Source organism: Bos grunniens, chromosome 15, assembly GCF_055505025.1.
Source record: "Bos grunniens cultivar Pamir isolate PY7600 chromosome 15, Bosgru_T2T1.0, whole genome shotgun sequence".
NCBI classification, from domain to species: domain Eukaryota; kingdom Metazoa; phylum Chordata; class Mammalia; order Artiodactyla; family Bovidae; genus Bos; species Bos grunniens.
In genome coordinates this window covers 5,949,763-5,974,707 of record NC_141179.1, presented here as the reverse complement: position 1 = coordinate 5,974,707, position 24,945 = coordinate 5,949,763, and the positions used below count along the sequence as shown (strand labels likewise).

At 39.7% G+C, this 24,945-nt stretch overlaps 1 protein-coding gene across 4 annotated transcripts in view; it reads right to left on the bottom strand.

Annotated features, from left to right (window-relative positions):
- DCUN1D5 (defective in cullin neddylation 1 domain containing 5) overlaps window positions 1–5,242 on the bottom strand; it is a 28,705-nt gene extending 23,463 nt beyond the window's left edge. For 3 of the 4 annotated variants that reach the window (XM_086338270.1, XM_086338272.1, XM_086338271.1), the window contains exon 1: window positions 4,850–5,242. Coding sequence is in view for 2 of the 4 variants with exons in the window: in XM_086338271.1 (XP_086194397.1) it covers window positions 4,850–4,932 (83 nt within the window). In the remaining 2 variants the exon portion in view is untranslated. Of the gene's footprint in view, window positions 1–2,669; window positions 2,762–4,849 lie in introns of all 4 variants that reach the window. The other variant, XM_086338269.1, reaches the window with a different exon arrangement.
- Window positions 5,243–24,945: the final 19,703 nt, after the last annotated feature.

The window sequence follows — 24,945 nt, the reverse complement described above, 5'->3', positions numbered from 1 at the left end:
CAGTTGTTTCGCTCAACCCTGTCGGACTCTTTTGCAGACCCCATGGACTGCAATCTGCCAGGCTTCTCTGTTCATGGGATTTTCCGGGCAATAATACTGGAGTGGGTTGCCATTTCTTCCTCCAGGAAACGCTTTTAAAATTTAAAAGAAAATCAATTTTCTGATGGTTTAATAACCATATAGTTCCCAGCTATATCTGCAGGGTCTAAAACAATGCCAGCCAGAGCAAATGCTGAGGGGAAAAAAAAATCTGCTCAAAGCATGACACAGCACCTTAAACATAAGCTACATAGGAGCTACATTGTTAATTTTTTGGAACAGTATTGTAAAAATATATAACCAGTAAATCTGATGCTGCAATACTATCACTTTTTTAATAAAAGCTAACATTTATTGGGTTCTAACTACATACCAGGTACAGTACTAAGTGTTTTCTTTACATGTTTTATCTCAGAAGGCACAATTATTGTCTCCATTTTAAACAAGGACATCTCAGTTACTCTAACTGACAAACATCTAGCACCTCCTCATCGTTTTGGTCTCTGACTGAAGCAATCTCCAGAGAGGCCTTCCCTAGTCACCTTATTTGAAAGTCTATCCCAACTTTCTACTTTCCATCCCTGCATCACACCACATTACTTTTATAATCTTCCACCATCTGTAATTATCTTGCTTATTTACTGTGTCTTCCCCATTAGAAGGCAAGTCCCCAAAGGGCAGGGATCTTGTCTGACTTGTTCACCACTATATTCCCAGCACTCAGCACAGTGCCTGACAAATGGATACAAGTGCTCCATAAATATGCATCATTCCATGAATGACAGAAAATAAGTTAACCTCAAGTATACTTACTAATATTTTTTTTGGAAAAGGAAAACTGGCTGCCACGTACAAATTTTAAAACCAGATAGTAGCAGTTAAGCATAGGCTACATGGTCAGAATGACCGGGGTTTGAACCCAGGCTCTTGTCATTGTATGATCTTGGGCAAATTACTTGATCTAAGCCTGTTTCTCACCTATGAAACAAGAATACCACCACCTACTTAGCAGAATGGTCACAGGAAAAAATTAGATAATAAAGAATAAAGATAGCAATTAGTTTGCTGGCTATTAAAAAATGTTGGCATAGAAAATAAATGGTTAACGAAATCTAATCTTGCGCTACCCAGGAAAGTCCCTATGAGAAGTAAAACAATCAAGCAAGCAAGAAAAAAAAAAGACTAATTAATTTTATGTATCTCGTACCCTTTATAGGTAAAATAAGATGACCAGCCTTTGATTCTATACCTTACCATGCATACCAGTAAAACTGGCATTTTGAATATTGGGTCAACATTTCAAATGGAGGTCAAAAGAAAATGAATTCCCTCTATTTAATTTGGGTTAGTGGTTGTCTTGGGATGCCAGTAATAGCAGCTTTTCTCGTCTATAAAGAATCTGTTCTGTTACTAAACAATTTTCAAATTATATTGTTGAGATTGCTCAGAGGATACCAACAGTGAAGTTACTGTCTCTCAAAATAGTCTTTTTTTCCATACATAACCTAAAACTAAATCTTAAGTTCAAAATTCCCTTGAGATCTATGCCTTATTATCACTAAATATAAGACAATGACTGCATATACAGTGTTTTATTCTACACAAACACTCTGAGGATGATAGGTAAAAGGGGAAAAAACCCCAAAAAAACCCAACCAGGGAGGCAGGTTAAAACAAGGAAACAGTTGGGAGTGGAGGGCAGATTTAAAATCAATAATTCCAAAAAGAACTAATCATTCTAACGATTCTATGGGGGAAAAATGTATAAAATTTAATATGAATTAATCTCCCCTTTAACTGCTATTTAGAAGTTAATAATAAATGAGAAACAAGTTCCTTTTTCATATACTTAACTCTGGCCTCATCCCAGGCTTTTGACTTTTATCTCTGAACTAGTCTCATCCTAGACCTAGAGTTTTTCATTCACCTCCTCTAAGATTTAGTGCAGGTTAAACCAGCTTCTTCAAGAAATTTTCACTGACACTTTCAAGGTTGGGTTATACACTCCTCCCATGAACTCTCACAGTGCATCTTCCTAATATATTAATAGCATATAGAATACTATACTAACATCAGTCTGTTTAGTTTCTTATTTATTATTGCATCTCCAGTGGAAGTGAATGGCTAAATAAATGACTGTATTAAAGGGTAAAACTGTCATGGAATGATATATGAGTTTAAAATCTTTTACTATATCTTCCCAAAAGTTTCACAAAAAAAAGTTTCAGAAAATACAAGCTTATGGTTCAGAAAAACTTCAAAGAAAACTGAAAAGAAAAACAAGAACCATATAAAGTATAAAATGTTCTATTACACATAGTTTTCCAGAATACCAACTCTACTGTAGCCAATGGACATAAACCAATAATGAATCTATTTACAAATTTTGCTAACAGTAAATGAGTTTCACCCTACCCACTAAACATATACTGAATTACATATTTAAAAAGATATCAGCCTGAAAGGGCACCAAATTCTTAGCCTAACCATAATCCTCAGTCTTGACCCTGATCTCAGCACAGAGCACTAACACACAGCAGGCCTGCAATAAATATTTGTTAAATGAATGAACCAAAAAAAAAAAAGTTTTAAAGCATGTGACTGATATCTTCTTATATTAATTTCATTACCTGCATACTCATAAAACCAAGCCAGGCACTTCTTGCTTGAAAAATGTTCCTCTCCACTTATTAGTCTAGCAGGGGGTTGGGATCTGCAATAGCTTAGAAAACACACAAATGCCTAAGAATTTTATCAAGTCTCAACTTTTAGTGAAAAGCTAAGTTCAATATGAACTACTTCAATTCAAACCAAAGTCTTTTTTTCTTTTTTTTTTTTTTTTTTTACAGTTGGTGTTATAGGGAAAAACTGGAATTGTTAAATATATGCAATTTGAAACAGTAATCTACACACAAAAATTTCTGGCTAACAAAGCCCAAATGCTACTTTGCTCACTATCAAATACCAAAAATATCACTAAAATTATTGCTCCCAGATTTCAAAAATCCACATAGAAGTTCAACCTAATAGTCTCAATGCAGGACTGGTAGTTGGGAAAATGTAAATCTTTACAGTGATTCTGCTGATTTGCATAAAAATTCTGTATGTGTATAATTTGAAAATGAACTTTACAAAGTATATTTTGATACCCAGTGAATCAATATTTCAGAATATTATATATTAGGAGTTGTTTATTTACCATCTACCAAACTTAAACATTTTAAAGATAAAAGATAATATAGGACTTAAAGGTATAATTAGATTCCACAGATTAAAAAGAAAGAAAAAAAAAAAAAACTCTAATAGATCATACCAGTTCAAATAATTGGGCCAAAGCAGTTTAATCCCAGGATCTATCTTTTTCATAAAATTATTAAAATTTAGAAAGTTCGTAAGTGGCCTCTAAGATTTAACGAATAGAGAAACTTTTCTCAAGCTCAGTTATACTACCACAGTGACAGGAATGCTCTAACTTCTGCAACAATGTAATAGTTTTTGAATAATGTAATATAACATAAGGGTGCCAAATTAAAATTTTAAGTTGACAGAGCAAAGTATCACCTGAGTGCTAAGAATACTAACGGCTCAGCCGTTTTAATGTGCTTAATTCAAATAATTTTAATACGTTATACATTTAAGATTGCTACAAGTTAAAGTAAAAGGAATTAATTTGCATGCGTCATACAAATATGAGCTAGTGGAGTATATGTCAAATTCTAGTATGAGTTATTAAGAGGTATAAGAATACAGCAGTATCTTTCACAGTAATAGTCAAATACCCTCGGGGCTCTTCCGCCAACCACAGTAATAAGAGGAAAAATCCAACCAATTACAAAAAAGATGAAGCAGACTAAAGAGGTCACCTACCTTACATTTTAAGCAGATTTCTCTTTAAGGAGAGCTCTATCATTATCTCCTCTTAATAATGCTGGCTACTTGAAATGGTAGCATCTGAAGTTCTTACTTTAAGTGCCAACCAGTAAGACAGTCAAGACATCCAATAAGGAGATTTAAAAAACCCACTTCTCACACGTAAATCGCACTGATTTTTTGCAGCATAGTGTTGCTGTAATGCCTTAATGACATGCTACAACGGAACCAAAGAGCTATACAACTACAACTCTGCCTTGCTTTCTTTTTCTCCAAGATGCAGAGTATAATAGCTCTCAAATTATTAATATTTATGTTGAGAGCTAACAACATCCTGATGGCTAAACAACAAAACGCATGCAGGGCCTTTTCAACTTTGCACACAGCGACTTAGCTATGGAGGCACTATAGCCAGGCACTTTATTTGGCAGGTGGAGACACTATGCTTCCAGAAAATGGGGCTCCTGCTGGGATGGTCCGGGTTAGATCACTCCAAATACTAAATCTGGAGGCCAATTCCAGCACAAGGAACTTCTCTTTCTATGACTCCCAAAGCAGCAGTCAGGACGAAATTCCTCGCGCTCTGCTCCTTTCTTCACAGTCTACAGAGAAATTCTAGAAATGACCCTTGCACGGATCTGTACACTGCCAGGTCTGAATTGAGGGCGGGGGAGGCTTAGGGAACGGTGGGGTACTCGTCTCCCCCACCCTCCTCGGCACGCAGAGTCGGACGGGAAGCGACTCTCAAGAGTCCCTCAGCGGCGCCTGAGCACACAACCCAACACGAGGTGGAGCCCTGCACAGACTCACGAGGTCCGGCGCCTGCCACCCCGGTTTATCAGAGGGGGCTCGCCTCTCCCCGGCCCGAGGCCTGCCCGGCCGCCTCCTCTTTCGGTCCTGAAGCAAAAAGAAAAGACTGAAGGGCAGGGGGCAGCGGTACCTGGAGATTTTACACTTTTTGAGGCCTCCGTCTTCCGCCGCTGCCGCTGCCACCCCAGATTTTCTCTTCTTCTTCACCGGCATCTTCCGCCCTCCCCTGCGGGGCGGGCAGGCGAGCCGGGGAAGGGGGTCGCTGCTTGCTGAGGACTCCTCAGGGCTGGCTCCCGCTTCCCAGAGGCAGCAGCAAGAGAAGGAGCAGAGCCGCCAGCCCGCCCCCGAGCGGCGCAGCCCGGCCGCCGCTCGCTCCCAGGTCCCCTGCCCGTCCTTCTCAGCGCAAAGCCGCGGGGGGTCCCCGCCTGTAGGCACTTTGGCGGATCACACTGGCGACAGAACGCTGACGGCGCGGCACCACCGCGAGTCACACACTCCTATAGCCAGAGGTGCAGCCTGACCCGGATGCGGATCGCCCGAAGCCGGAAGTGACGCGCTCAGAGACAGCCGCCAGGGGGCGTGGCTCGGGAGGGGTGTGGCTCCTCTTTGCCTGGCCCAGTTACTCAGTGAGGCCGCCTCCAATGGAGAAGTTGAGGGCTACTGACTGGTTGACCGCCTTTAGTTGTCAAAGCTATCCCGACTTTTCTCACGAAGCTTCCAATCTGCCTTAATACTGATGGTAATCCCCCCCAAAATGTCTTAGGATACCACTAATACTCTGCAGAATGCCATTAATTGGTTCAGAATGGATATGTGAAACTGAAGCATCGGGAAGCAACTTTATTTCCTATGGACTTGAACCTGAAAGGAGGTGGAGAATGAAGCCAAAACTCAGAAGAGATCTGAATTAAGCAGAAAGAAAAATCAAGAAGACATTTTATGATATGAGTCTGTGCTGTACCCTAGAATTTTGAGATACTTGAGCAAATAAATCTCACTGCTTTGCTTATGCAATTAAGTTCTCTGTCACTAGAACCAAAAGAATGTTATTTTTAACCCAAATTTGAACAAAATCAAGTGTCTATAAAGAAATACCACTTGTAAGTAGAGGACAGTTCAGTTCAGTTCAGTCACTCAGTCATGTCCGACTCTTTGCGACCCCATGAATTGCAGCAAGCCAGGCCTCCCTGTCCATCACCAACTCCCAGAGTTCACTCAAACTCACGTCCACCGAGTCGGTGATGCCATCCAGCCGTTTCATCCTCTGTCGTCCCCTTCTCCTGTCCCCAATCCCTCCCAGCATCACAGTCTTTTCCAGTGAGTCAACTCTTTGCATGAGGTGGCCAAAGTACTGGAATTTCAGCTTTAGCATCATTCCTTCTAAAGAATACCCAGGGCTGATCTCCTTTAGAATGGACTGGTTGGATCTCCTTGCAGTCCAAGGGACTCTCAGGAGTCTTCTCCAACACCACAGTTCAAAAACATCAATTCTTCGGCACACAGCTTTCTTCACAGTCCAACTCTCACATCCATACATGAGCACTGGAAAAACCATAGCCTTGACTAGATGGACCTTTGTTGGCAAAGTAATGTCTCTGCTTTTTAATATACTATCTAGGTTGGTCATGAATTTCCTTCCAAGGAGTAAGTGTCTTTTAATTTCATGGCTGCAATCACCATCTGCAGTGGTTTTGGAGCCCCAAAAAATAAAGTCTGACACTGTTTCCACTGTTTCCCCGTCTATTTCCCATGAAGTGATGGGACCAGATGCCATGATCTTCGTTTTCTGAATGTTGAGCCTTAAGCCAACTTTTTTACTCTCCTCTTTCACTTTCATCAAGAGGCTTTTTAGTTCCTCTTTACTTTCTGCCATAAGGGTGGTGTCATCTGCATATCTGAGGTTATTGATATTTCTCCCAGCAATCTTGATTCCAGCTTGTGCTTCTTCCAGCCCAGGGTTTCTCATGATATACTCTGTATAAAAGTTAAGCAGGGTGGCAATATACAGCCTTGATGTACTCCTTTTCCTATTTGGAACCAGTCCGTTGTTCTATGTCCAGTTCTAACTGTTGCTTCCTGACCTGCATATAGGTTTCTCAAAACGCAGATCAGGTGGTCTGGTATTCCCATCTGTTTCAGAATTTTTCACAGTTTATTGTGATCCACACAGTCAAAGGCTTTGGCATAGTCAATCAAGCAGAAATAGATGTTTTTCTGGAATTCTCTTGCCTTCTTGATGATCCAGCGGATGTTGGCAATTTGATCTCTGGTTTTTCTGCCTTTTCTAAAACCAGCTTGAACATCTGGAAGTTCACGGTTCACGTACTGCTGAAGCCTGGCTTGGAGAATTTTGAGCATTAATATACTAGCGTGTGAGATGAGTGTAACTGTGTGGTAGTTTGAGTATTCTTTGGCAAGTAGAGGACAGAGAAACATGTTAAAACTCAGTGTGATCAGTAAAATCTAGGCTATCAGAAGATGTACAAGAAAATGACAGAGATTCAACAACAAAGTATTAGAGTGAAGGAGAAAGAAGGAAATTGTAAAAGATGTTTAAAAAACAGATCAATCATTTTTCACATGTGATTCTTACTTGAGTCTTTATTCAAATGACATAAACAATATTTTGTCCCATATTTGTCCCAACGTATGGGACAATTGGAAAATTGAACATTAGCTGATAGTTCAGAAAATTCTAGAACAGTCAAAATTATGTGTAGGACAGGTATCATTGATGCTTGGGAACTGGGTTGGGGTGGTGATGGAGGTGGAAAACTTGACTGCAAAGAGGCCCAGGGGAATTTTTTTTTAACTTTTAATTAGAGTATAACCAATTAACAATGTTGTGATACTTTCAGGCAGACAGCAAAGGGACTCAACCACACATATACATGTATCCATTCTCCCCCAAACTCACCTCCTATCCAGTCTGCCACATAACAGTGAGCAGAATTCCAAGGGGACTTTTTAGGTAATTGTCATATTCTATGTCTTGATTGAAGTGGTGGTGTATATACTTGTTAAAACTCACTGAACTGTACATTTAAAAACATATGCCTCATCAGACACATAGGCATAAATAGGAATGTTTATTGTGGTTATTGTGTCCCTTCTCCACTGTTGTTTGTTGCATGACAGTGGGGAAAGACAATTGTTTCTGAGTTTACATGTCACTGGATGATAGAGAACCACTTCCCTCTGTAAGGAAGAAAGCCCTTTCATTCTTGGAGATTCTGGAGATTCAGCAGAATGTAGTGACTGGATAGGAGACTACCTGCATCTATATAATTCTTGGAGGAAAAGACACAAGTCTGGGTCCATGTAGAGTATCAACTCATTCAGTCAGTTACTCAAACAATAAGTGATCACTTAACCCAAGAATTGGTGGATTTAGGGATATAAAAGGCAGGCATGACTCCTGCATTCATGAAGCTTACAGTTTGGAGGAGGAAATATATGTAGCCCATTTGCATTTAAGAGAACTTTATGAACAAATAAGGTCAATAACCTATGCTTGTCAGTTATATTAAAGGGAAGGTGATTTCCCTGGGAATCACTTAGACCATTTTCTTCATTGCTTTCCCTGCTGCTGCTGCTGCTGCTGCTGCTAAGTCGCTTCAGTCGTGTCCGACTCTGTGCGACCCCATAGACGACAGACCACCAGGCTCCCCGTCCCTGGGATTCTCCAGGCAAGAACACTGGAGCGGGTTGCCATTTCCTTCTCCAATGCATAAAAGTGAAAAGTGAAAGAGAAGTCACTCAGTCATGTCCGACTCTTAGTGATCCCATGGACTGCAGCCCACCAGGCTCCTCCATCCATGGGATGCTTTCCCTGATCAGTGCCTAATACCACCACTACACCTCCATTCTCAAATGGAGTACTCCCTTACTCCAATTACAGTTAACAGATGGAGCATACTGATAGCATCACTGTCTGTGAGTTGTATAGAATTGCCTAGTTATGCAGTTTTTATCTTTTTTGCCCTTCACCAAAATACAGATATACCTTATTTTTCATAAAGAAGGCACCTGGAATGGATATATAAACTATGACAGTACTATCGTTCTTTGTTGTGTACTACGCTTTTTTTAAAAATAAAAGTCAGTGAGAAGGAAAGGGTGCATTGAAGCGTTTACCTTAAATAGGAACTCATGTGTTCTGGTTTGAGAGCCAAAGAAGACACTAAGTGGCTTTAGGCAAGACACAACTTCTTTTATCTTTCATCATATTCTACTGTTACATAGAAGGCTATAGAAAAAAAAAGCTACTGAATACTATCCATATATAAAGACAGAGGGCATATATTTATGCCAAATAGGGCAGTAGGCAAAAGGACCAAGACTGAGCCATAGCTTTGATCTATTTGACATCCTGGGTATAAATTCATCCCTTAGCTTTTGGGGTTATAGAATGAAGCCATGAAAAAAATCTTTTTATATAGTTGCATCTATATCCAAGCAGCTAAAAATAGTGTCGTAAAATGTGTTAATTCATATATCCTGTACATAGTCTATTTTTTTCTTAATCCTTATTTCAAATAAAGCATTTCAACTTACCAGAAAAATAAACAATACAGAAATTAAGTGATTTGTGAGATATCACTTTATTGTGGTCCTGGTTCTATGCAAATACTTTCCTTTCCATACATTAGCATTTATTCTTTCAAAACAACCTTATGAGCAAAAATTTTCTAAAATATTTTTGTACGTATAAACCTAGAGAAAGAAAACTATGGGACTTCCCTGGTGGTCCAGTGGTTAGGACTTGTCATTTACACTGCTCAGTCTCTGGCATGGGTTCAATCCTTGCCTCAAGGAACTAAGATCCCATAAAAATGAAATAGGACAGTATCATCAACAACAACAAAAAACAATGTCTAGGAAAACAATAGAAAGGCAAGTGACAATGAAAATATGGCAATCCAAAACCTATGGGATGTAACAAAAGAACTTCTAAGTGGGAAGTTTATAGCAATACAATCTTACCTCAAGAAACCAAAAACATCTCAAAGAAACAACCTATCATTAAACCTAAAGCAGCTATAGACAGAAGAACAAACAAAACCCAAAGTTAGTAAAAGGAAAGAAGTCATAGATATCAGAGCAGAAATAAATGATATAGAGATGAAGAAACAATGACAAAGATCAATGAAACTTAAAAGCTGGTTCTCTGAAGTTCTAAAATCAAAACTAATAAACCTTTAGCCAAAATCATTAAGAAAGAAAGGGAGAGGACTCAAATCAATAAAATTAGAAACTAAAAAGGAGAAGCTATAACAGACACCCCAGAAATACAAAGGACCATAAGAGGCTACTACAAATAACTGTACACCAATAAAATGGACAACCTAAAAGGAATAGGTAAATTCTTAGAAACGTACAAGCTTTCTAACTGAAAGGTTGAACCAGGAAGACTGAACCAGGAAGAAATAGAAAATATGAACAGACACAAGTACTTAAATTGAAACTGATTAAAAATCTTCCAACAGTCTTTCTCCAAGTCTGCTTGTGTGTCTAGTCACTTGTAACCTTTTTCCTCCTAATAAACAGTTTACTTATTTCACCAAAACAAAACAAAATGAAAAATTTTCCAACAAACAACAGTCCAGGACCAGATGACTTCACAGGAGAATTCTATGAAACATTTAAAGAAGAGCTAACACCTATCCTTTTCAGACTCTCCCAAAAATTGCGGAGGGAGGAACCCTCACAAACTCATTCTGCAAGGCCACCAGTATCACTGACAAACATAGGTGCAAAAATCTCAACCAAATACTTGAAAACAACCAAACAATATATTAAAAGGATCATACGCAATGATCAAGTGAAATTTACCACAGGGATGCAAGGATTATTCTATATACCCAAATCAATCTATGTGATACACCATATTAACAAATTAAAGATTAAAAACCATATGATCATCTCAATAGATGCTGAAAAACCTAATCAACAAAATTCAGCATGCATTTATGATAAAAACTCTCCAGGAAGTGAACATAGAAGGAACATATCTCAACATAATAAAGGCCATATATGAGAAACCCACAGCAAATATTCTTAATGGTGAAAAACTGAAAGCATTTTCTCTAAAATCAGGAACTAAATAAGAATATCCACTCTCACCACTATTATTCAGCATGGCTTTGGCAGTCCTAGCCATGGCAATCAGAGAAGAAAAAGAAATAAAAGGGATTCAAATGGGAGAAGAAGTAAAACTGTTGCTGTTTGCATATGCCATGCATGCCACACATAGAAAATCATAAAGACGGTACTAAAATATACTAGAGCTCATCAATGAATTTAATAAAGTTGCAAGATACTAATACACAGAAATTTTTTTTTGCATTCCTATACACCAGCAATGAAAGATCAGAAAGAAAAACCAAGGAAAAAAAAAAAAAACATTTATCATCACATCAAAAAGAATAAAATACCCAGGAATAAAACTACCTAAGGAGGCAAAAATACCATGCTCAAAGAACTAAAAGGTACTGATGAAAAGATGACACAAGCAGATGGAGAGATAAACCATGTTCTTGGATTAGAAGAATCAATATTGTGAAAATGACTATACTATCCAAAGCAATCTACAGATTCAGTGCAATCCCTATCAAATTACCAATGCCATTTTTCACAGAACTAGAACAGAAAATTTTCATAATTTGTATGGAAGCACAAAAGGTCACAAATAGCCAAAGCAATATTAAAAAAAATGGAGCTGGAAGAATCAGGGTCCCTGACTTCAGACTATACCACAAAACTATAGTCATAAAAACAGCATGGTACTGGGTGGTGGTCCAGTGGTAAGGACTCCATGCTTCCACTGCAGGTGGCATGAATTGATCCCATGCCACCTGTGGGGAACTAAGGTCCCACATGGTGCATAGCTAAAAAAACAAAAGCAAAAGAACAAACACAGAAATATAGATCAACTGAATGGGATAGAAAGTTCAGCAACAAACCCAAGCACCCACAGTCACCTAATCTATGATGAAGAAGGCAAGAATATATAATGGAGAAAACATAGTCTCTTCATAAGTAGTACCAGAAAAACTGAACTTCTACACTTACATGAATGAAATTAGAGTTCTCCCTAATGCTTTACACAGAAATAAACTCAAAATGGATTAAAGACCTAAATGTGAGAATGAATATTATAAAACTCTTAGGGGAAATCATAGGCAGAATACTCTTTGAAATAAATCACAGCAAGATATCTTTCTTGATGTACCTCCTAGAGTAATGAAAATTAAAAAAAAAAAGCAAATGGGACCTAATTAAACTTAAAACTTCTTATACATTAAAGAAAACCAAAACGAAACGAAAAGACAAACCTCAGAATGGGAGAAAATATTTGCAAACGAAGCAAGCAACATGGAATTAATCTCCAAAATCTGAAAGCAGCTTATGCAGCTAAATATAAAAACAAACAACCCAATCAAAATATGAGTGGAAGATTTAAGTACCGGACATTTCTCCAAAGACATACAGATGGCCAACAAACATGAAAAGATGCTCTAATTATTAGAAAAATACAAATAAAAGCTACAATGAGGTATCACTTCACACCAGTCAAAATGGCCATTATTAAAAAATCTACAAACAATAAATGCTGGAGAGGGTGTGGAAAAAAGGAAACCCACTTACACTATTGGTGGAAATGTAAATTGGTGCAGTCACTATGGAAAACAGTATGGATGTTCCTTAAAAAAAAAACTAAAAATAGAGCTGCCAGCTGACCCTGCAATCCCACTCCTGGCCATATATCCAGAGAAAACCATAGTTCAAAAAAATAGATGCACCCCAATGTTAATGCAGCACTATTTACAATAGCCAGAACATGGAAGCAACCTAAATGTCCATCAACAGAGAAATGGATAAAGAAGATGTGGCACATATGGAACATTACTCAGCCATAAAAAAGAATGGAATAATGACTTTGCAGCAACATGGATGAACTCACTGAGTCATACTGAGAGATTGTCATACTGAGTGAAGTAAGTCAGACATAGAAAGACAAATATCATAGGATATTACTTATGTGTGGAATGTAAAAAAAGGGATAAAAATGAACTTATCTACAAAACAGAAATAGAATTATAGATGTAGAAAACAAATTTATGGTTACCAGGGGATAAGGAGGAGAGAGATAAATTGGGAGTTTGGGGTTAACACGTACACACTGCCATATATAAAATAGATAACTAATAATGGCCTACTGTGTAGCACAGGGAACTCTACTCAGTACTTTGTGATGAACTATATGGAAAAAGAATCTAAAAACAAGTGGATATGTGTTTATGTATAAATGATTTCCTTTGTTATACACCTGAAGCTATCATGACATTGTAAATCAACTATATTGCAATACGAAAAAAAAAAAAATGAAAAAGAAAATGGTAGAAATTGGATGGTAAAATAGGACTTCCTATTTTGGAGCTTTAGTAAAGCCCACAAGAACTCTAGTGTTTTCAAGAGGCCCTGCAGTGCAGAACTATGTAGCATGTGCTGTATCCCCTTACATCCTAAAACAGTGTGCTGTGAGCTATACTGGCCTCACTCAGTCATGTCTGACTCTTTGTGACCCCATGGATGGTAGCCTGCTAGGTTCCTCTGTCCCTGGGATTCTCCAGGCAAGAATATTGGAGTGGGCTGCCATTTCCTTCTCCAGGGGAATGTTGACAATCCAGGGATCAAACTTGAGTTTCCTATGTCTCCTGCATTGCAGGCGGGTAATTCACCCACTGAACCATCAAGAATGCCATTAAAAGCAGTGTGCCTGAGCAGATCAATTACAGCCTGACAGAGACTCTCATCCACTCCAGGGCTCAGACTGCAAGAGTAGCCACTATCTGGAAAATTCCTTCCTATGACGACAGAGGGAAAGGAAAACATAGTGAACCCATGGCTTTGGATGAATGGCAGAGAAAACCACAAGTGAGTGCAGGCAGCTTGTGTTTAGGTATGTTCTTATGTGCATTTTCACAGTCTTAATCATAGATGGATGTTGTGTTTTTGTTACACTGTATACTTCCCAAACTTGTATTTTGGAAAATTGACATATATTGGAAATGGTTTCTTAAAATGAGAACCACCATTAAACTGATGTATTTGCCTTTTTAAACATTGCAGCCTTGGATAATACATTTACTTGAGTTGTTATTCAGTTTTGCCATCTGTGTGATAAAACAATACTATATGCTTTATCTAGACATCACAGCATTGTATTGTTGAAAAAGTAAGAGACTTTCCTGGTGGTCCAGTAGCTAAGTTTCCGTGCTTTCACTGCAAGGGGTGCAGGTTTCATCCGTGGTAGGGAAGCAGCCTATTAAAAAAAAAAGTAAAAAAAATATGAAGGTTGTATCAGAACTACTAAGGAGTACATAATTATGTATCAGCTGAAGTCCTTAGGGCACACCCAACAATAAATCAAGTTTTACTAGTCTAGAATGCATATTTTTAATAAATAGATAAAGGTAGTACACAGACTCCAAGGAAGGGATTTCAAAGAAGAAAGCCCGTGAAAGTAGTGAGTTGATCTGTTTTCCTCCTCCACCCAAATTCTGATACTGGTGCTTTCCCTTCCCTATCCCAATTTGAACATCAACCTGTGTATAGTTACCAGAATTTTAACCATGTTCTCAGCCATCAAAAATAGGGTTGTCTACAAAGGGCAGTTTGAACAGGATTTAGCAAATTCTTCGGCTTTGGTTAGGTATCACTTCTTTGGAAATACAGAGGCAACAAATGGGCAGTTACTGACAGCCTTCACAACTCAGTACAGAGCAGATGAGTTGACATGACTGTGTAGCAAAGTCGGGGGGCAGCAATTCCTAGAAAGGCGTACATGATCTGAAATAGTCTCAGACATTTCCTTGGCCCCCACACTGCTCTGCTCACTGGCGCTGACAGTGTTGGGGTCCCTTAATGCTGAGTCGGCTCCTCTCTGGTTTTCCTCACAGATCCACTCCCTCATCTCCAGCCTCTCAGAGACCTCCTACAAGATTTAGCCCTATTCATCTCCTGAATCCCTCTCGGGCCATTCATTACAGTGTAAACTTTATACTTTGCTTCTTACAGACCTGCACTTTTGATTTGAAAGGGCCCTCTTGTCTCCCAGAGGTTAGAGCATCTGCCTCCAATGCGGGAGACCCGGGTTTGATCCCTGGGTTGGGAAGATCACCTGAAGAAGGAAATAGCAATCCACTCCAGTATTCTTGCCTGGAGAATCCCATGGTCGGAGGAGCCTGGTAGGCTACAGTTACCGGGGTGGCAAAGAGTTGGACACGACTGGGCAACTTCACTTTCACTTTCTTGTCGCTAAGGATAATACATGGCTCATAAAAATTAAAAGTACTGATTTTCAGTTGTGTTTTATTTTATTTTTTACCATCATGAAGTTTCAAGAGCATATTTTCAAAGGGAAAAAAATTAAACTGTTTTTCATGTATTATTTTACTGACTTTACAGTCTTTGACACAATCTTTACAGTCTCAAAATCAGATCAGATCAGATCAGATCAGATCAGTCGCTCAGTCGTGTCTTACTCTTTGTGACCCCATGAATCACAGCACGCCAGGCCACCCTGTCCATCACCAACTCCTGGAGTTCACTGAGACTCACATCCATCGAGTCGGTGATGCCATCCAGCCATCTCATCCTCTGTCATCTCCTTCTCCTCTTGCCCCCAATCCCTCCCAGCACCAGAGTCTTTTCCAATGAGTCAACTCTTCGCATGAGGTGACCAAAGTACTGGAGTTTCAGCTTTAGCATCATTCCTTCCAAAGAAATCCCAGGGCTGATCTCCTTCAGAATGGACTGGTTGGATCTCCTTGCAGTCCAAGGGACTCTCAAGAGTCTTCTCCAACATCACACTTCAAAACCATCAATTCTTTGGCGCTCAGCCTTCTTCACAGTCCAACTCTCACATCCATACATGACCACAGGAAAAACCATAGCCTTGACTAGACGAACCTTTGTTGGCAAAGTAATGTCTCTGCTTTTCAATATGCTATCTAGGTTGGTCATAACTTTCCTTCCAAGGAGTAAGCATCTTTTAATTTCATGGCTGCAGTCACCATCTGCTGTGATTTTGGAGCCCAGAAAAATAAAGTCTGACACTGCTTCCACTGTTTCCTCATCTATTTCCCATGAAGTGATGGGACCGGATGCCATGATCTTCGTCTTCTGAATGTTGAATTTTAAGCCAACTTTTTTCATTCTCCTCTTTCACTTTCATCAAGAGGCTTTTTAGTTCCTCTTCACTTTCTACCATTCTGTATATCTGAGGTTATTGATATTTCTCCCAGCAATCTTGATTCCAGCTTGTGTTTCTTCCAGCCCAGCATTTCTCTTGATGTACTCTGCATAGAAGTTAAATAAGCAGGGTGACAATATACAGCCTTGACATACTCCTTTTCCTATTTGGACCAATCTGTTGTTCCATGTCCAGTTCTAACTGTTGCTTCCTGACCTGCATATAGTTTCTCAAAAGGCAGGTCAGGTGGTCTGGTATTCCCATCTCTTTCAGAATTTCCCACAGTTTATTGTGATCCACACAGTCAAAGGCTTTGGGATAGTCAATAAACCAGAAATAGATGTTTTTCTGGAACTATCTTGCTTTTTCCATGATCCAGAGGATGTTGGCAATTTGATCTCTGGTTCCTCTGCCTTTTCTAAAACCAGCTTGAACATCTGGAAGTTCATGGTTCACGTATTGCTGAAGCCTGGATTGGAGAATTTTGAACATTACTTTACTAGTGTGTGAGATGACTGCAATTGTGTGGTAGTTTGAGCATTCTTTGGCATTGCCTTTCTTTGGGATTGGAATGAAAACTGACCTTTTCCAGTCCTGTGGCCACTTCTGAGTTTTCCAAATTTGCTGGCATATTGAGTGCAGCACTTTCACAGCATCATCTTTTAGGATTTGAAAGAGCTCAACTGGGATTCCATCACGTCCACTAGCTTTGTTCGTAGTGATGCTTTCTAAGTCCCACTTGACTTCACATCCCAGGATGTCTGGCTCTAGGTCAGTGATCACACCATGGTGATTATGTGGGTCATGAAGATCTTTTTTGTACAGTTCTTCTGTGTATTCTTGTCACCTCTTCTTAATATCTTCTGCTTCTGTTAGGTCCATACCTTTTCGGTCCTTTATCGAGCCCATATTTGTGTAAAATGTTCCCTTGGTATCTCTAATTTTCTTGAAGAGATCTCTAGTCTTTCCCATTCTATTGTTTTCCTCTATTTCTTTGCACTGACCACTGAAGAAGGCTTTCTTATCTCTTCTTGCTATTCTTTGGAACTCTGCATTCAGATGCTTACATCTTTCCTTTTCTCCTTTGCTTTTAGCTTCTCTTCTTTTCACAGCTATTGGTAAGGCCTCCTCAGACAGCCATTTTGCTTTTTTGCATTTCTTTTTCTTAGGGATGGTCTTGATTTCTGTCTCCTGTACAATGTCACGAACCTCCGTCCATAGTTCATCAGGCACTCTGTCAGATCTAATGAAGCTTAATGAGGTTCAACACAGAAGAAATGCAGTGAGAGGCAAAATGATAGGTAAGAAGTAGATTTATTTAGAGGGATACACATTCCATAGACAGAATACAGTCCATCTTAAAAGGCTTGAGAGTAGCCCTGCAATATCGGGTGGTTAGTTTTGATGCATTGGTTAATTTCATAGGCTAATAAGTGGAAAGATTATTCCAACTATTTTGGAGAAAAGGTGAGGATTTCCAGGATTTTGGCCACTTCCCATTTTCTGGCCTTTTATGGCTGGCCTTAGAAATACGTCATGGCTGGTGTGTCATTTAGTGTGCTGTGTCATTATTATTACATGTGTCACTTGTATTACAATGAGTATATAATGAAGCTCGAGGTCAGCTGGACCTCAAATCTTCCACCATCTTGGACCTAGTTGGTTCTAACCAGTTTTTGTGATATCCTCAATGGCTATGCCATTCTTTTAAAGATTGTGCCCTGCCACCTTCCCTCTCATTTCAGTGAATATATTTCACAGTGGTGTAAAATTCCAAATTTTACATTATTAGATATCTTTAGTGATTAACGGTGTCAAGGTAATTCTTGAAAAAATGGGAATTGCTACTATTACCCAAAAAGTGGATTCATCTCTTGGTGAGAGTGAGCCATTAGATAAAACAAAGCCAAAGATCAGGAGAAAAAAAGTTATATTACTTGCAGCAAGTAAGGAGAATACTGGGGATCTGTCCCCTAACAGCAAAATTCAAGGAAGTTTTAGGCTAAGGGTACATGCATATTCATGAGGTGGCTTTAGTGGAGGAAAATTCAGCTTTGAATTGGGGCAGAGGTTGACAGACAAGCTTTAATTGACTGAAGACTGGAAGGTCAACATCATCATTCCATCCTCCATCTCAGTACTGGCCTTAGCTTCTGTAGAGCCCAAAGCTATATTATTATTTATATCCCTTGAGGAACCAGGACCCTGCTCAAGCCTGCATTATTGTGTCTTGACTATTGTGTCTTACTTTCTGCCTTCCTTCCCTTAAGATCATTAATTATGTGGCATGTTCACAAACAAGCATTATGGCCAGGCCTAGATCACAAAATGACTTAGAGCAAAATAGGTTCTTCTGTCAAGAAAGCCAGGCCTGGTTGTCTTTCTCCAGGGACCCCCTACCCTATCTGCCTTGTGGTTCAGACAGTAAAGAATCTGCCTGCAATGTGGGAGACCTGGGTTCAATCCCTGTGTTAGGAAGATCCCCTGGAGAAGGAAATGGCCACCCACCCCAGGATTCTTGCCTGGGAAATCCTATGGACAGACTAGTGGGCTACAATCTATGGGTCCCAAAGAGTTGGACACAATTGAGTGACTAATATTTTCACTTTCTTTTCTTTAAATTTATCCTAAGCCACCTTGCTGAGTAAATTGATGCTGCCAATGTTTTGATGTTCTAGTCTTAAAGCAAAAAGCTGTGATGTTAGAGGGTTATTCTATCATAGAATTTATTTTTTAAAGAGATGTTAGGCTCTGAAGCAGAAAGCTCTGATTTAATTACATGTTATTTACAATCATTTTATGCAAATAAAAATGGAAATAGCAATGGAAAATAAAAAACTCAAAATAATAGTTTATGTGAACATTTTTAATTAATGGTTACCATGGTATAAAACTTTCCTTTCCCTTTAGCACTTTACATCAGTGGTTATGCATACTTTAAAAATAACATTAAAGGGCATTCAGCTGCAAATCTGAGTAAGACTGTTTCCTTTTAAGCCAGATCCTGCACACAGTAAGCATCACAGCATCTAAAAGAGAAATCAGTGTCATGTCAAGGAACTGTAAACCGAAACTGTCTGCCTTAACCAGATATGATGATACTTGCTTGCCTGAGCTTTCCCGCAACAGGAGGTTCAGATAAAGAATGTGGTACCAACATTGGAAACTAACCAGGAGAATTTGGGAGGGGCTGAAAGGAAGGAGGAGATATCGGTCTAGAATTGTTGTTCAGTTGCTAAGTCAGGTACGTCTTATGAAAATAGCTTGAAAGAATTCAGGAGGTGCACAAAGGAGTAGGTAGGAGATGCCAGCCCCGTCAGCCTCCCAGAAGCCCTCACACTGGAATCCATCTTGGTTGAGAGAGGTGAATATCACTAGGAAAGACCCTGAGCCAGACCAAATTTGGCAGCAAGCAAGGTGATTGGCCAAAGACAGCCTGGAAAGCTAACCCCATTACTGTGAAACCTGAGACTGCAAGGCACATGGCAGAGTTCTCTCCTGGGCTCCCTTACCTTATTTGCTCTCTGCCAAGGTGCCCCTTCCCAAAAGTCTTTTGCTTTGTCAGTACGTGTGAATTCACAATTCATTTCTAAGTATTAGACAAGAACTTAGCCTTGTGCTCTCGAAGAAAGTGATGGCACCCCACTCCAGTACTCTTGCCTGGAAAATCCCATGGATGGAGGAGCCTGGTAGGCTGCAGTCCATGGGGTCACTAAGAGTCAGACACGACTGAGTGACTTCACTTTCACTTTTCACTTTCATGCATTGGAGAAGGAAATGGCAACCCACTCCAGTGTTCTGGCCTGGAGAATCCCAGGGACAGAGGAGCCTAGTGGGCTGCCGTCTATGGGGTTGCACAGAGTCGGACACGACTGAAGCGACTTAGCAGCAGGCAGGCAGCATACCTTATTACACTGAAAGGCAAAATTAAAAGCTCTGTATTTATTAGACAAGTAATTATCACATAATTTGGTATGTATGCAACAGGCTTCATTAAGACAGCATTCTGTAAAACAGCTTTACAAGCTCACACACCTACAGGGTAAAGTAGGCTATGTAAATTAAACTGGTCTGGGTGTGAGACTATGGGGTGGCTGAGTACACACCCTATCTGTAGTTTGGATGAGTTAGCTTAGCACAGAGCAACAGAGAATTCAATAACTCAGTTGTTTAAAACACTTGCTCTCATGAGTTGGTCAAGGGTCAGCTGGGGACCCTGTTCTTTGTCATTAGAACAAATCTATCCAAATTTGACATATCCATCAAAAGTCATGAATGTCATCAAATGTCTAGAACATTGTTGGTTACTATGGCAGAGGAAAAAGAAGACATATTTTATTTTGCTTAGTCCAAGCAACATTTTTTTTCTTAATTTGAAAGATGTTAGAATGTATGATAGTCATTAGAACTCTTTTCAGATAAATTTTTAGAGCCTCAAGTTTTCTTTCTCCTCAATACCAATAAGATATATTGTCAATTAAAACAATTGTGACTATTCAGGAGAACACTTACATAAGGTGATTTATAACAAAGTTCAAAAGGTAGAGCAAAAAATTACCACAAAGTTTACAATTAACTTTCACATTTAATTTTTAATATGTGACTACCGCACAATCGCACTCATCTCACAGGCTAGTAAAGTAGTGCTCAAAATTCTCCAAGCCAGGCTTCAGTAATATGTGAACTGTGAACTTCCAGATGTTCAAGCTGGTTTTAGAAAAGGCAGAGGAACCAGAGATCAAATTGCCAACATCTGCTGGATCATCGAAAAAGCAAGAGAGTTCCAGAAAAACATCTATTTCTGCTTTATTGACTGTGCCAAAGCCTTTGACTGTGTGGATCACAATAAACTGTGGGAAATTCTGAAAGAGATGGGAATACCAGACCATCTGACCTGCCTCTTGACAAACCTATATGCAGGTCAGGAAGCAACAGTTAGAACTGGACATGGAACAACAGACTGGTTCCAAATAGGAAAAGGAGTATGCCAAGGCTGTATATTGTCACTCTGCTTATTTAACTTCTATGCAGAGAAGGCAAAGGCACCCCACTCAAGTACTCTTGCCTGGAAAATCCCATGGGCGGAGGAGCCTGGTGGGCTGCAGTCCATGGGGTCGCTAAGAGTTGGACACGACTGAGCGACTTCGCTTTCACTTTTTCACTTTCATGCATTGGAGAAGGAAATGGCAACCCACTCCAGTGTTCTTGCCTGGAGAATCCCAGGGATGGGGGAGCCTGGTGGGCTGACGTCTATGGGGTCACACAGAGTCGGACACAACTGAAGTGACTTAGCAGCAGCAGCAGCAGAGTACATTATGAGAAACGCTGGGCTGGAAGAAGCACAAGCTGGAATCAAGATTGCCAGGAGAAATATCAGTAACCTCAGATATGCAGATCACACCACCCTTATGGCAGAAAATGAAGAGGACTAAAGAGCCTCTTGATGAAAGTGAAAGAGGAGAGTGAAAACGTTGGCTTAAAGCTCAACATTCAGAAAATGAAGATCACGGTATCCGGTCCCATCACTTCATGGCAAATAGATGGGGAAACAGTGTCAGACTTTATTTTTTTATGCTCCGAAATCACTGCAGATGGTGATTGCAGCCATGAAACTAAAAGACGCTTACTCCTTGGAAGAAAAGTTATGACCAACCTAGATACCATATTCAAAAGCAGAGACATTACTTTGCCAACAAAGGTCCGTCTAGTCAAGGCTATGGTTTTTCCGGTGGTCATGTATGGATGTGAAAGTTGGACTGTGAAGAAAGCTGAGCACCAAAGAACTGATGCTTTTGAACTGTGGTGTTGGAGAAGACTCCTGAGAGTCCCTTGGACTGCAAGGAGATCCAACCAGTCCATTCTGAAGGAGATCAGCCCTGGGTATTCTTTGGAAGGAATGATGCTAAAGCTGCAACTTCAGTACTTTGGCCACCTCATGGGAAGAGTTGACTCACTGGAAAAGACTGATGCTGGGAGGGATTGGGGGCAGGAGGAAAAGGGGATGACAGAGGATGAGATGGCTGGATGGCATCACCGACTCGATGGATGTGAGTTTGAGTGAACTCTGGGAGATGGTGATGGACAGGGAGGCCTGGCGTGCTGCGGTTCGTGGGGTCCCAAAGAGTCGGATACGACTGAGCGACTGAACTGAACTGAACTGAACTCAACAAAGCACTAGCATTCAAATAAATAGTATTTAACATCTGATAGAAGACTCAAACTATCTAAATTGTTTAATCATAGTGTCTGCATTTTCTCATAGTGAAATCCAAAAGTATTATCTGCAAGGAGTTCCAAACTTTGACTTTGTTCTCCTCCAAATGTCAGCTTTTGATTGTTTTTGTTAGTGGAGACTGGGAGAAATCAACTCCACATTATCACATTTCTTGCTGTTCCACCATCATGCCCAGGATTCGTTGGGGGATTGGAGGTAGACAGAAGTGCAGATGAAAGAATAAACTTCAGTTATGCATATGACCCAATAAATACTAAATCCTTTACTCACATGGCTCCTTCCTCTCACCCCCTATATATTCAACACAAATGACTACAGGAAGCATCGACTGCTTACTAGACTCCAGGGTAATGGTTAGAGACTCTTTTCTGACTTAGGAACAGAATTTGAAGAAATAGAATTCCTATTAATCCTTGGGGACACATAAAAATGTATAGAGGTAAGTATATTTAAGTATTTGAGTTGAACATTAAATGTCATATGAGAATGTACATTTCATTGTGCTGGTGATTGAAATCTGTAAATAATTATGCCTCGGAGTAAGTTTCAGCTTCTCTGAGTCTGAAGAAGAGGTTCTGAAATTACATCCTTTCATGTACAGCTCTCCCAACATTGTCCAAGGATAATAACTAGATGATTATTATACTTTAATATAAAAATGATATTATAACAATTCTATGGCATTTTGTTTTCAATATAATTTGCCAATATTTGTCAACCATAATGGATAAAACTTAAAACCCCTTTTTTAATATTCATTTTCTTAAATAGATATAGGTAATGTAGAGACTGTCTAGAACAAATGATCCCCTGTGGAAGCTTGAAATATTTTCAGGGGTCTCTAATGTCAAACTATTTCCACAATAATAGACACTTTGTGTCTCTTTCATTGTGCTTGACATTTGATGGTGTAAAAGTAATGGTGGGCAGAATTCTAAAACAGCCCCAAGGTTTCCACTCCCTGGTGGGCACAGCTTGTATAACCTTTTAACCTTGAATGAAGGCAAAACCTGTGAATATGGTGGGCTATCACTTCCATGCTTCAGTTGACTTTGAGTTAATAAAGGAGGTTATCCTCTGGGCTAGGTAAATTCTTGAAAGGAATGGGGCCCTTAAAGAATTGAAACATAAGAGAGATTTGTTGTGTGATAAAGTTCTTCATCCTTGGCTTTGAAGATGAAGGTAAAGAATGTCAGCTTATGGTTGGCAAAAAAATGGGGACCTTGGTCTTGCAGCTACAAGGAATTTAATTGTCTCAGCTATATGAGCTTGTATGGATGTGAATATAAGAAGGTTGAGTGCTGAAGAACTGGTGCTTTTAAGCTGTGGTGGTGGAGAAGACTCCTGAGAGTCCCTTGGACTGCAAGGAAATCAAACCAGTCAATCCTAAAGGAAATAAACCCTAAGTATTCATTGAAAGGACTGATGTTGAAGCTGAAGCTCCAATACTTTGGCCACTTGATGTGAAGAGCTGACTCATTGGAAAAGACCCTGATGCTGGGAAGGATTGAAGGCAAAAGGAGAAGGGGGCAGCAGAGGATGAGATGGTTAGGTAGCATCACTGACTCTTTAGACATGAGTTTGAGCAAACTCCAGGAGGTAGTGGAGGACAGAGGAGCCTGGCATACTGCAATCCATGGGGTTGCAAAGAGTTGGACATGACTTAGCAACTGAACAACAAAATGAGCTTGGAAAAGGACCCTAAGGTCCAGATTAGAACTCAGCCTGGGCAATATATTGAACTCAACTTTGTGGTACTATTAGTAGAGGCTGAGATGCAATTCGCAGACTACTAATGGACAGAACTGAATGCTAATAAAGGAGGGTTTTTATAGGCCACTGAGTTTGCAGCAATTTGTGACACAGCCCTGGAAAACTAACCCAGTGTGGCTAAACTGCTGGCATCTTTGCACAAATCAAGGCTGGGACACTGAAATGTTCTAGTAGACATCCTTTCTTCTCCTCCATGTACTCAAAGGAAAAGATACCAGTTTCATTTAAGAATGTCTTCAATGATAGAGTAAATAATTTAGTCAAATCTCAAATCTTGAGTTCAAGTCAGTTTAATGTTCTGATGGATGAAACACCAAAAGCACTTACGCTGAATACTGAAGTACAGTGGTTGCCTTAAGGAAAAGAAACAAACAAACAAACAAAAAAACAACCAGGAACTTGTGTTACTGTTTGAGTTGTGATCAAAACTAGCAGCTTTTATCGGAGAAGGCAATGGCACCCCACTCCATGACTCCTGCCTGGAAAATCCCATGGACGGAGGAGCCTGGAAGGCTGCAGTCCATGGGGTTGCTGAGGGTCCGACACGACTGGGCGACTTCACTTTCACTTTTCACTTTCATGCATTGGAGAAGGAAATGGCAACCCACTCCAGTGTTCTTGCCTGGAGAATCCCAGGGATGGCAGGGCCTGGTGGGCTGCCGTCTGTGGGGTCACACAGTCGGACATGACTGAAGTGACTTAGCAGTATCAGCTTTTATCACTGAAGAAAATTTTTACTTGAATAGATGACAAACTATTACTCTTAAGACTTGGGTATTTGGCAGACATTTTTTTTCCTCAAAAATGAATTAAATAAGTCTATCATTTCAAGGAAAAAAATGAACAATATTTGTTGCCAATGATGAAATTCAGGCTTTCATGAAAAAGTAGAATTTTGGAAAACTTAAATTCTCTACTACTGTAAGCTTGACAACCTCACCATACACAGACTTTTTCT